Below are 12,833 nucleotides of genomic sequence, written 5' to 3'. Positions count from 1 at the left end.
ACAGCTGGGATAGACTCCAGCATCCTCGCCACCCTCGTGAGGATAAGCGGTAGAAAATGAATTAATGAATTAATGAATACGTATATTGAAGTTGTAAGGTCCAGTCCAGGGTGTACTCCGCCTCTCGCCCGAAGATAAGATACCTGGGATAGGCTCCAGCACCCCCGCGACCCTCGTGAGAATAAGCGGTAGAAAATTAATGAATGAATGAGTGTATTCATGTTGTAAGGTCCAGTCCAGGATGTACCCCACCTCTCGCCTGAAGACAGCTGGGATAGGCCCCAGCACCCTTAACCCAAACTAGCCATATTATGAAATATCATTCATTCATCAATCTGTACGGTAGGAATAGTGATGTAAAAGTGTTATCAATGACTCCACAGGAGGGATTTGAACAGCCTTTCTTCTCTCTCTCTCTCTCTCTCTATGCTCAGGTTGTTGACATAAAAGGTAAACTGAAGCAATCAAAGAGATTCTGGTCCAGTCTTCCTGAGGAGATGTGTGTGGAGACCAGACTGACTGCCGGGAATACCACTGATGGCCACTGCTGGAACGGACACACAAAGGGGAGGTAAATGGGGTCTACCGTAGGTGGTCTGTTGGGTTACAATCACAGACTGCTGGCAAGTATAGTAAACATTGTAAACATAGTAAACATTGCTATAAAAATTGAGGTGTATGAAAACCAATGTATCTTTTATATTGTTGTTTTCTAGTCTTCATAAGGGCGGCACGGTGGTCTAGTGGTTAGCGCGCAGACCTCACAGCTAGGAGAGCAGCGTTCAATTCCACCCTCGGCCATCTCTGTGTGGAGTTTGCATGTTCTCCCCGGTTACTCCGGTCAACATTCCAAAAACATGCTAGGTTAATTAGCCACTCCAAATTGTCCATAGGTATGAATGTGAGTGTGAATGGTTGTTTGTCTATATGTGCCCTGTGATTGGCTGGCCACCAGTCCAGGGTGTACCCCGCCTCTCGCCCGAAGACAGCTGGGAGAGGCTCCAGCACCTTCATAATTTGAGTTTTTTTGTGACGTATTGATCTATACGTGCAAACCAACAGGTGGCACCAAATTACTCCACACACCCCCTAGCAAGTCAGAGCTTTTTTTCTTGTCACTCACACACACACACACAAGTGACATGTAGATATGTAGTCATGACACAAGGAATATCTGGAAGATTGTTAGCAAAAATATGGTTGCCTGTCAACATTCAGTCACAATTGGCAGGTTTATAAGTAATCAAATAAACAACAAGAACCACAAAGATCATTATTTTGTCTCATATTACATTTGTCGGAAGTTATTACATTTACAGATTTTCACTTTGGCACATTTGTAATAATTTCAGTAATTCAGTATTACATTTGCAGTAGGCAAATTTTATTACCTTTGTGGGAAATTTATTATAATTGCGGGATTATTACATTAAAAGCTGCAAATTTGTATTACGTTAGCGGACAGTTATTATTATGTTTTTGGGTGTAATAGTCTCATTGGCTGCATTCACACACTGTTTATTAGGGAATTACCAGGGTAGCTTATACTTTACGTTTAATGTGGTTTGTTCACAAGACAACAAATAGGGCTTTGTCAAGCGCAAAGGGAAAAAAAAACAAAAAAACATGACAACCTGATGCTACTTTATCAGACGGTCAAGCAGCTGATGAGTTTCCCTCCCCCGAAGACACGGCACACCGGATGTTGGAATATCATTTAAACGATGAAATGGAATTTTGCAGTGATTTGGATACATACCCGCAGGATGTTTTTCCTTATCTTTATTATTGTTATTCAGTTTTAAAAACACAAATGATTTGTTTGTTACAGTACAGATCGTATTTAGAGATTTGGTTTGATTTTTTTGTTAGGTATTTCCCTGAAGTGGTAACAGACGGACTGACCAACCAGGTGAACAACCCAGAGGTGAACGTCGACATCACTCGTCCGGACACGTTCATCCGTCAGCAGATCATGGCGCTTCGGGTGATGACCAACAAGCTGAAGAACGCCTACAACGGCAATGACATCTATTTTCAGGACACAAGTGAGTGATTTAGTCGACATTTGTTGAGTTAGTATTTGTGGAAAATATTAATATAGTCAACTCCGGCTGTTTGAGTCTACCTCTTGATTTTTTTTTTATTCCATAAGCCTCAGGATCTTTTAAGAAATTTAAAATGACCCTCAGCGCGCTGACCTCAATTCCACCCTCGGCTCCCCGTGCATGCGTGGGTTTTCTCCGGGTACTCCGGTTTCCTCCCACATTCCAAAAAAATGCTAGGTTAACTGGTGACTCCAAATTGTCCATAGGTATGAATGTACAATATAACAATATAACAGTCACTTAAGTCATCATACAGCAACTTCACACTCAAATATACAAACATGTACCAATATATAGAATATAAAAAAAACACTCCTTAAAAGTTTTCCCATACTGTATTGCATCTGAGCAACGCATTCAATGGGGTGCTGCAATGACGTTAGCCCCTCTCTGGGCTCCTCAAATAAAGACACACATCATCAAAAGTATAAGATGCAGATGTATTTACTACACTTAAACGGTCTGAAAGTTTAATGAATGTTAAGGAATGTTTCCTCCCACATTCCAAAAATATGCTAGGTTAATTAGCGACTCCAAATTATCCATAGGTATGAATGTGAGTGTGAATGGTTGTTTGTCTATATGTGCCCTGTGATTGGCTGGCCACCAGTCCAGGGTGTACCCCGCCTCTCTCGCACGATAACAGCTGGGATACTTACGGCAGGCCTCTTAATCCAGCCTCTTCCACAATCTTGAGTGTATAAAAGACCAGCGCTGTAATAAGACATGCTTACTTGTAGGCATACAGGGACTGCAGATAAGCCCGGACGTCTGTATTAGGTATTGTTGTCAGGAATAAACAATCTGGTTCTCATTTCTATAATTTGGTTCTTTAAGCACGGCGGTCGTGTGGTTAGCACGCAGACCTCACAACTGGGAGACCCAAGTTCAATTCCACCCTCGGCCATCTCTGTGTGGAGTTTACATGTTCTTTCCGTGCATGCGTGGGTTTTCTCCGGGTACTCCGGTTTCTTCCCACATTCCAAAAACATGCTAGGTTAATTAGCGACTCCAAATTGTCCATAGGTATGAATGTGAGTGTGAATGGTTGTTTGTCTATATGTGCCCTGTGATTGGCTGGTGTGTACCTCGCCTCTCTCACCCGAAGACAGCTGGGATAGGCTCCAGCACCCCCCACGACCCTCGTGAGGATAAGCGGTACAAAATGAATGAATTAATTAAAATGACCCTCTTACTGCAGGCCTCTTAATCCAGCCTCTTACACAATCTTGGGAAAAGAAGCATGCTTTTTTTGCAGCTGCGCTGTAATAAGACCTGCTTACTTGTAGGCATACAGGTACGTCTGTATTAGGTATTGTTGTCAGGAATAAACAATCTGGTTCTCATTCTATAATTTGGTTCTTTAAGATTCCCTTATCCTCTATTCGAAACCCACTTAGAGTCCTCAGGGGGAGGATTTCTACGCAACCTGACAAAAAATAACAGCGAATACACAATTTTGTGAGGCTGTGGTCTTATGATGATGATGATGATTCCACTAATATGGAGTAAAATTATCAATAAAGTGTCATTTTGTCAGCTTAAACGGCTGCAATATAGAACACAGTTGTCTAATGACTACTTGTCTGATTCTACTACTGCAGGCGACGAGGGCAGCGGTTCAGGTAGCGGGAGTGGCTGCACGGAGGCCTGCCCCACAGACACCGATGTGGCCGCTTCCGAAGCCACTCTCGTGGAAGCAGACCGGAGCGAGCCTGTAGGCGGAGCTTCATCGACCCGCATGCCCCCTCCAGGCCTCTTGACTGCGTTGGTCCTGTCAGTCTCGGCACTCCACATGCGCTGGAGATAATGCTGGGGGGAAACAGGTTGGGACTTCCCAGACATTGATATTCCCATTTTCCCAAAGAATGCACAGTACCATTCATTGACTTTTACAGCATCATTCCTCTGTCCAATGATGATGCTGATCCCATAAACTCTGCTGCAGAGATTAAAACTATTTTATATTAAAAAAAAAAAAAAATACAACAGACAGTAATGTCTGCCTCCATGTGGACAAATCTAGCACGCACTTTCATTATTTTCTATATTTGTGTTAAGAAAAAAAATAACTGCGTGTGTGTCAAAGCATTTCAAATGTGATTATTATTATTACAACTAAAGGTGGCACCACATGATATTTAGATTTTGAAATGCAATGAATGGATTTTTTTTTTTTAATGACAGGAGCACAAAACTCAGTACACCCCTCACATTTCAGCAACCATTTATATTGCAGACCCACACTATCCAAGCTATGTACAGCTTGTATGACAGTATTTACTATCCACTGAAAATGACTCAACACGTATGAATAGCTAATCGATAACTCCGACACTAAGCAGAACATGACTCCCTCCCTCGGAAAACTGAGTTTTCCGACATGATAAGGAGTAAAACAAACCTCCAAGATGACTTGTTTTATTGAGAAAACTGACAAGTGATGGTGTTTTCAGACTTTTCCAACCTGAAGACAGTTGAGTGCTACATCACTCGATCACTAGTACTCACTCAGGCTGTCATGGACTCAGGGTTTTAATATAGTTTCATCTGATTCCTTGGGTCAATATTGAAATGTTTTTGTATGAAAATAGGCTATTTAATGGTAATGGTAATGGTTTTGTTTTATTTGAACATGCATCAGATTACAATTGAATGCATCACATAATCAGTTCACAGTTCCACATGTCCGAAAAAAGTAGGAAGAAGCAAAGCTTATTAAATCCTACCCCTTCATCTGGTACTTTTACAATCAGTAACTGTTACATTTGTTCACTTCCTGCTTTCCTAATATAGTTTAAGGTTTTTTTTGTTGGTTTTGAGGTGATATGAGCATCCAATGCCATAATGGGTAGCATAGTAAGTGTCAATATAGTGATATGTATAGAACATTATGACTGGTTTAAGACTCTTCCTTCCAGATTCCTCCGAATCGATTAATCATTATACAGAATTAATTATTCTAAGACACTCCTACTACTTGCTGTATGCTAAATATTGACACTACGGATACACTTTGGACATGCCCACTACTCACCTGTGTTTAAGACAACAATGGTTGCGTGTTGACTTATTTTCAGAGGACAGTAAATGGAACTGTGATGCATGCTTGCATTCTGCAAAACTCTGACTGAATAATCACAATGAAGTGCACTACTTGGTTTCAAGCGCTTTTTGATTCAGTCTCAACTAACTTCCTGTCTTAAGAAGTTCAACGTAAAACCTTTCTCATCTCAACTCATGTAAAAAAAAAAGGAGTCCAGACCATTTAAATGTTAATTCTTCCATCCAATTAAAGATGGTAAACAAGTAATCAATTATTGGGTTTGATGGGTAAGTTTTGCACCCTACAGTATGCCACTAGCTCCTTTTACACAGCCCGGAAAATCGATCTTTCTGTGTCAAAAACAAGGGACTGATGTACAATGTTCCTGCTTCACAGTTGGTGTCAGTGTCGTAAAATAGGAGGAAAAGGGAACCCTCGGAATTCCAGGACCAAGATATGAATTTTAAACCGTCAACCACCCTGTTGTATTGAAAGCAATTTTCACTGCTTGGAAAACATCCGTACGTCACACCAGACGCAGGAGAAATACCGCATACGAACGTCTGAATGTGCACAGAAAGTTTCGGAAATGTAGTTGTATCCCCGTTTTTTTGTTATTAATTCCAAGGTCGTTTTCAAATTTAAAAATGACTAATGGATGTGGATGGAATGTATTGTTGATGCATACTTTCTCAAATTCAAATCAAATGCAATAATGTTTCTCATCTTCAAATTGATGGTACTCGCAACTTTCTTTTGGCCCCATGGCAGGTTATTTAGCATGCATGGAAGGTGAGTCAGCAACGTGTTTGTTTTAGCAGTAAAATACAATACAGTACAGTGCAAACACGGACTCGTTTGTCATATTCAATATTGTATGAAAACTGGGGCAAAATCTTAGTGAACATTTTTGCTGAAAACCAAATCATACCAAAATTGTAGCGTATGAAAACCGAGGTTTGACTGTATTTCACTTTGTTGTGTATAAAAGCCACAAGTGGATGAATGCTAATGTTCTGTTATGGCTTGAAAGCAGTGTAACAGAGGCTAGTGTATTCTAATTATTTTTACAACAGTCAATGAATATTGATTGTACATTTTTGGAAGTATTGTTTCCAGTACCGTATCATCGACATTCCCAGGAAGGTTCCCCCAAAATGGCATACCCGGAAATGTTTAAAAAGCACAAAAAAAGTACTTTATACATGTCTTTGTGCAGTTTCTATAGAAGTAGCGGCACAATAATGCAGAATGTGAGGGGATTATTAAGAGAGGAAGCGTCCAAATGCAAAGAAAAGGGTCTTGTCTGTGAAGCCTGAATGCTCGTGTGTGCAGCGCAGGCGGGCTGGAAGCCCGACCACAGTCACCTGTGAAATGAGAATCCGTGGAGAGTGGAGAGCGGACAGGCCTGAATGCATCTTGTCAGCAGAGCGTACCGGTGCTGCCTGCTGAGGTTGGGTGGTGTGTTTGTGGACAAAAACCAGCCTGTGTGCACATCATTCCGAGACCTGGCAACTAGGCTTGTCTTCATTTCATAATTTCATACACATATACAGTGCAAATATATATTATTTCTAATGATCTCACAGAGAATGCTTTTTATGTTTTGTATTATTCCAACCTTTAATGGTTAATATTTTTGCAATAAAATGTTGGGAAAAGCAACGTGAACTGAAAAACCACAGCAAGAAAATGCTTTTTTTTCTTTTCTTTTTTTTTTTTTTTTTACATCAGTGCATTGTTGTTGTTGTACGATGTTACATTCAAATGAACAACCAGATAAGCAAATATGCCTTACTAGTTAATGCAATCAAAATTGATTGCATCCAGTGCTTTTTGTACTGTTCTGGAGAATAAATATTTGTTAAAAAAATGCATTTTCTGTTTTTTTTTTACACTATTTCCAAAACATTTTACATAAATTCAGTCTGATTTTTACTTGTTAAAAGCCTCAATCAATTATTATCATGATTCTCATTTGGTTCCATTTGTCATTCATCTACAATATTAATATTTTCCTCTTGTTTCAGTCAGGCCTTGATATAATAACATACGCTCCATTTCACTCGCATTACACCGAGCTGCCCCACAAGGCGGATAGAAATCTAGGCTTCCTCCGTGTACTTCCTAGTCGTGAAGTCAGCTTTTATCAGCGGTTCAAAGCCAGTGTTTCTTCTCTGGCGAAGGTACAGCACAAAGATAAGGAGAAGCACCAGGAGACCGATGAAGACACCCCCAAGGGTGGATCCGAGCACGAACACAGCAGCTCCACCCTCATCCGCTATAAAGAAAAAAGAAAAGGAAGCAAGAGACAAGTATTAGTACCATCATTGTGTGTGTATAACACTTTAATGATTTAATGATACTGTATTGTATATGCTTGTGTTGGAACATTAGCATCATCACTGGTACAACATTGGGTACAGCTGTATAATATTATGATATCTAATACTTAGTGTTTTGAATATATTGCAATGACCCTTAGGGGTATTATGTGTTGTATTTGCGCATGTGTTGCCATGGGAAGATTTGTTCCGGGGTTGGGTAGGAAAAGGAGTGACGGACAGGAAGTAGCCCTTATTAGGAATCGTTCTTCTTTGGACCTTAATAAAATGTAAATCCCCAAAACACGTTACATCTTAAAGAAATACAATTTAAAAAAAAAAAAGTTTATCATAAAGCAGTGTTTGCAACTGTAGAGAAATAAACTACTGCTATCTCGGAGTGCAGGTGTACCTAATAAAGCGTCTTGCTAGCTTTATTAAGTTATATAAGAATCGTATTGATGACATTAGTACAATGTAAATATTTACAAATGTTTGAACTTTAGTAAATGGAGTTAAATACTACCAGTCAGGGACCGTTCTAGAGCAACTTTATTTAAACTTTATTTATAACTTTATTTGTCTTCAATTTTTGGTTCCCCTGCGCGATTCAACCGTAGAAGAAGAAGAGGACGAGTTGATCATAGAAAACCAACATCTAGAGCAGGTAGCGGGATTCATTTCATTTAAATACTTATCAATGTTTACTCCATGTGCGCCGCTTACTTTTGTATGTTTTATTTTGTAAACGTTTTCCAATCTAGACACTCGAAATTGTGTTGTTTATAAGCTGTGTATCCCGCTGTTGCCGTAACTTAATGTACTCTAGGTTAGCTAAGTAGTTGCAAAAATGGCGTCGTCTGTGGACATTTCCCAACACTGTGGGTTGTTGTTTTCTTTTATTAGAGTGTCACTCCATATCATTGCGACTGCTGTGGAATCCTGGGAGAAAAAAAACAACAAAGAGGTTCCAACTAAACGGTAGGAATTGTAAAACTTTTCCTCATTTTCTAATGTAGAATATACATTATTTAATTTGGGTTGTTTTTAATGTATTTCTGCACCATTGAAAATTAGAGACATTATTGTAAGGCACAATAAATGTGAAAAGCTCAATCTGAAATTGAGTCTTTGGTCATAGATGGTATTTTGTCATCATTGTCAACACCTTTTCACTTATTTATAATGTGTACTATTGGCCAGGGATACTGCATACGTGTCCTTGGCCAATATGGATTACAAAGGTGACATTCTGTCCCCTCTTATGTATTTGTAAAGCATATATTATAGTGTGTTTCTTGTAATGTACTGGCAAAAGAGCCAAAGAACTGAATTAGACTTTGCAAGTAGGCTCTCTTGGTTATCTGTTATTAACCAACATGCATGCATTACCTTTATTTCACAATTTCATAATAAACATTTTAATGTTGAAAACCTAGATCATAAAAAAAATTGTGATTTTTGTGAGCATGCCAGTGATGGCAAAGCGAAAAATTGTGACGATGACATGAGTTATATAGCACCAGATCACAACACACGTAATTTGCGGACAGGTCTATAGATTCTCCTTTTATTTCTACTTTATTTCACATCATATTGGTGCTAAATTCTTCCAACTCCAACAACTGCCTACCAGCTTACCTTCAAAATCAATGGCGTAGGAATAGCCCAGCTGCGCCGATGTGATGTAGATCTCTTCGTTTGTGATGGGAGGGAAGAAGGGAACCATGTTGTAGTCACGGTTATGACCAATGGGGGCCATTTCATCTGGAAAAGTGGCATTGGACGGAACAAATCTCCTCATCCATTCATCAAAAATGGCATCGGTGAAAGCATGGAGAACCTGAAAGGGATCATTGTGAATTCAGTGCAACTGAAGTTTGACTTTTATGAAACTGAACTCTTACCAGGAAGATGGGGTCATTGGCCGCAGAGTGAGGCAAAGAACTGGTTCCGTTGAGCATAGCATGGACGAGATTGTGAAGGTTATTGACTGATTCATCAAGTTCTCCATTTGGTTTATCATAGCCTTCAAGGGCGTTTCTGTTGGTCGAGAAGTTGAACATTAGCAGTGGGCATGGACGGCAGAACCCGGTTTGACTGTAAGGATCTACCTAAAACTGAAGGAAGAGTTAGTGAAGTACGGAGGGCTATCAAAATCCCTGATACCAAGGCAGCTTCGGACATCCGTCATGGTGGGCATGGTCATGTTGACACCTCTCATGATACCTCTCTGGATCAAACCCTCATTGGTGCCATTGCAAAGAGTCACCAGGCGATTGTAGTCATCCAGACTGAATCGAAGAACATAATGGTTTTGTGATTTGTGACAGTCAATACACAATGTATAGTAGGATAACCCCCTCCCATTGATGTTTTTTTTGCAGACCTGTTACACACCACCCCCCAGTTGGAAAATCTGGACTGGTTACTGATGAGGGAGGGGTTATCAGGGTTTCGGCCTCCAAGAAGAGCATCCGTGCACACGTCACAATCACTCTGACCTGTGGCAAAGTTCCAGTAAGGGACCGCAAAGTTTTCATTGCCAGTGAGCCTCTGAGAAAAACACATTGTATGGATGTTAGTTGGTTTGTTCAATTCCTGTATTTGTCAAATTCACACATGAATGTATTCACAAAAATGTTAGTGATATAGATAATTGTTCAGTTCAGTTCAGAGTCTAAAGCTTAAATTTTATCAGGAATTTTCTTGTTACAAAAACAAAAAAACAACACACACCTGGATGTCTCGCTCAAAGCTGAGAAGATGGTATCTATGCCAGGTGATGAAGGCTGGTCCTTTGTGTGAGAAATCAATGGCTTTGAAGGGGCGACCAGGACCTAGGGGCAAATATTTGTTAAAATTACCTGTCTGGAATTGAGAAAATTAATTCTTCTTAAAATAGGTAGAGCCAAAATGAAATGGAGGATTTTAACAATACTATAAAGTTCCGTTTAAGGACAGACTTGAGTGTATTTACCAAGCAGAGTGTCTCGGACCGAGTAGTAATGTTGCCAGACAAAGAAGTCGTAGATGGAGATGTTGGCAAATTGCGGCTCCGTTCCGTTTGGCCCCAGGATTCCCAGCCAGTGCTGGGTGGCGATCATGTAGTCTGGGTGTATGGTGGTCTTAGCCAGTTCCAGGGCATCCAGAAACTCCTGGAGCTCAGCGGATGTCAACGAGTGGATGTTCTTTCGTACGATAGGTGCCTTTCTCTGGTCACAGTTGGGTCCGGTCCAGCCAAATTTGCATTGACCGCAATTAAAGCCTGCAAAGTTGCCTAAAACACACAAAAAAAAGGTCAAATGACCAATTTTGCAGTCAGAAGCATAATCACTCACCATTGCATCTGCAAGTCTGGTTGAAAAATTTTGTGGGCCATCTTTCCCGGTCATCAATGTTTCTTAGTCTGTATGGTCCTCCCCAGGGTTTAGTGTCCACCCGAACAGCAGTGCAGTTTCCTCTCCCCGTCAGGGTGCCACATATGTTGGCAGGATTGGAGCCCAGAGCAGGGCAGCACTGCTTGGACAGGATCCCCTCCACTGTGCAGCAAACCCGAGGGAATTGAGCCCCAACAGGTTGCAGAAACAAGCAAAGTAGACCAATAAGGAGCAAGCTTGTCATTTTTCCACCGGATTGTTTATTCCGGTCAGTGGCAAAATATCAGCTGATTGACAAGCGGATAAATTAGTTCTCCAAGCACAAAATGTGGAAAATCCACGCAGCCACAACCCCTTGTTTGTGTATCTTCAAATTAGATGCAAAGATAATTTGTGGAAATGGCACTTAAAGTCGAATCATCTTGTGTTCCAGTTGGTTTCATGCACATTGAGGACCGTACTATTTTGCGTTCTGGCTTTAGTAGAGCTGGGTGGGATTAAGCCTCCTGGTCTTGTGACGATCACCTGACAGCCAAGCTGTGAGCTGGACTGAGACGTGAACCAATTCCAAGGAACATGTTCGCCTGAAGGAACCATTAGACGTAAGACCATAATTCACTTTATCCAGACTGTAGTCATTTAGTTCTCTGAAAAAAAAAAGAAAAATCAGATTATGGTTTTAGCTGGCAAAACATTTTCTTAGAAAAAAAAAAACAACAAACCTATCTTGAGGGCAGAAGAGACTTTAGTGTGAATGTTTCACATTGTTTCCAGAAGCATGGATGATGCAGAGAGTAACTGCTGGGATTCACGTGATTTGCTCCACATGCTTATAGACACAATTAAGATTTTTTTTTCCTCTCAAGTGGCATAATTTGGATATGATTCTTGGTAACATTAAATGGAGAAGATCATTGCTGATGGCGACAATGGGAGTCATGTAGAAGTTTATTTTATTTCAAAGTATGGGGGTCAGGAGTCAATGGAGCCGACTGAACACTAAAAGTGTTTCATTCATTGTTTCATTCATTCATTGTTGCGTGCGTGTTATACTTCTGGTGTTAAGTATTCATAGTGGAATTTGGAAATTACACACAATAGCCTATAGCAGAGGTGTTGACTCGATTGATCAATTTTGATCACTTTGGGCTCGTTTACATGGACCCAAATATTTCAATTCCATTCGGGTTATTTGCTCAAAGGGAAAGAATGTAACCTTTGTATACACCTCATTCCGAAAGAAAAGTGCCAATCCGAATGAATATATAATCAGATTCACAGGGGTGGAATATTCCTTTCCCCAATCCGATTGAGGTGTCATGTAACCGCTCAATCGGAAAGTTGTCAGACTGCGTTCTTCTTTGTGGTGTTTTCTTCTTCTGTTGTTTATTTGCGGTTGGCAAGCAGCTTTCGTGTGCATTAGCGCCATCTGTGGAACAGAATCTAAACCCTTCTATACGCCATTCACAAGTCCAGTTTTATTAAAAAAGAAAATAAATATCTATATAAAACATGTGTCGAGTTTAATTATAAAATATTAGCAAGATAGAACTTTATTGTTTCCTGTTCCCGGGTGCGTTCTTTCAGCAAATGCTGAGATATGACGTAACACATGACGTAGCAGCTCAAGACGTTCTTCGATTTAAAAAAAATGGAGGCGAGCAATCGGCACTGGACTGCTAAGGAAAGTTTGTTTTTGATTCAAACTAAATTTCAAGACTGGACGAAGGAAAAACTGGCAATACGGAGTTATTCCAACAAGTGAAAGAAAAACTCGAGGAAGTCGGTATCACGTGATGTTGGTGTTTACGTTTTACTGCGCATTGACTATTTTGGTTGATTATAGCGGCGCATGTAGACACGCGATGTATACCATTGCTTTTGGTAAGGTCAAAAACTCATGTAAACGTGGCTAGTGTCATCAAGACTTACAACTCGACTTGGTCTAAGACATCAATGACCGAGGACTTCAACT

At 40.3% G+C, this 12,833-nt stretch overlaps 2 protein-coding genes across 3 annotated transcripts in view; one reads left to right on the top strand and one right to left on the bottom strand.

The window, feature by feature from the left end:
• gpc6b (glypican 6b) overlaps positions 1-4,252 on the top strand; it is a 91,398-nt gene extending 87,146 nt beyond the window's left edge. For both annotated transcript variants that reach the window (XM_058082978.2, XM_058082976.2), the window contains 3 exons: positions 435-571; positions 1,873-2,048; positions 3,713-4,252. In XM_058082978.2, the coding sequence (XP_057938961.2) occupies positions 435-571; positions 1,873-2,048; positions 3,713-3,918 (519 nt within the window). In that variant the 3' untranslated portion in view covers positions 3,919-4,252. The remainder of the gene's footprint in view (positions 1-434; positions 572-1,872; positions 2,049-3,712) is intronic.
• Positions 4,253-7,031: 2,779 nt separating this feature from the next.
• dct (dopachrome tautomerase) lies at positions 7,032-11,331 on the bottom strand. Its single transcript, XM_058082979.2, has 8 exons — positions 10,820-11,331; positions 10,459-10,758; positions 10,218-10,318; positions 9,868-10,034; positions 9,593-9,772; positions 9,386-9,521; positions 9,120-9,321; positions 7,032-7,435 (listed from the first exon to the last, which is right to left on the bottom strand). The coding sequence occupies exons 1-8, from the start codon at positions 11,100-11,102 to the stop codon at positions 7,260-7,262; spliced, it is 1,545 nt and encodes a 514-aa protein (XP_057938962.2). The 5' UTR covers positions 11,103-11,331; the 3' UTR covers positions 7,032-7,259.
• Between the last annotated feature and the right edge of the window lie 1,502 nt (positions 11,332-12,833).

This window comes from Doryrhamphus excisus, linkage group LG12 (genome assembly GCF_037039965.1).
Source record: "Doryrhamphus excisus strain RoL-2023G ecotype Guam linkage group LG12, RoL_Dexc_Guam_v1.1, whole genome shotgun sequence".
Classification (NCBI taxonomy): domain Eukaryota; kingdom Metazoa; phylum Chordata; class Actinopteri; order Syngnathiformes; family Syngnathidae; genus Doryrhamphus; species Doryrhamphus excisus.
Note: the sequence above shows the minus strand (reverse complement) of the source record. Positions and strands in the feature narration are given on the sequence as shown.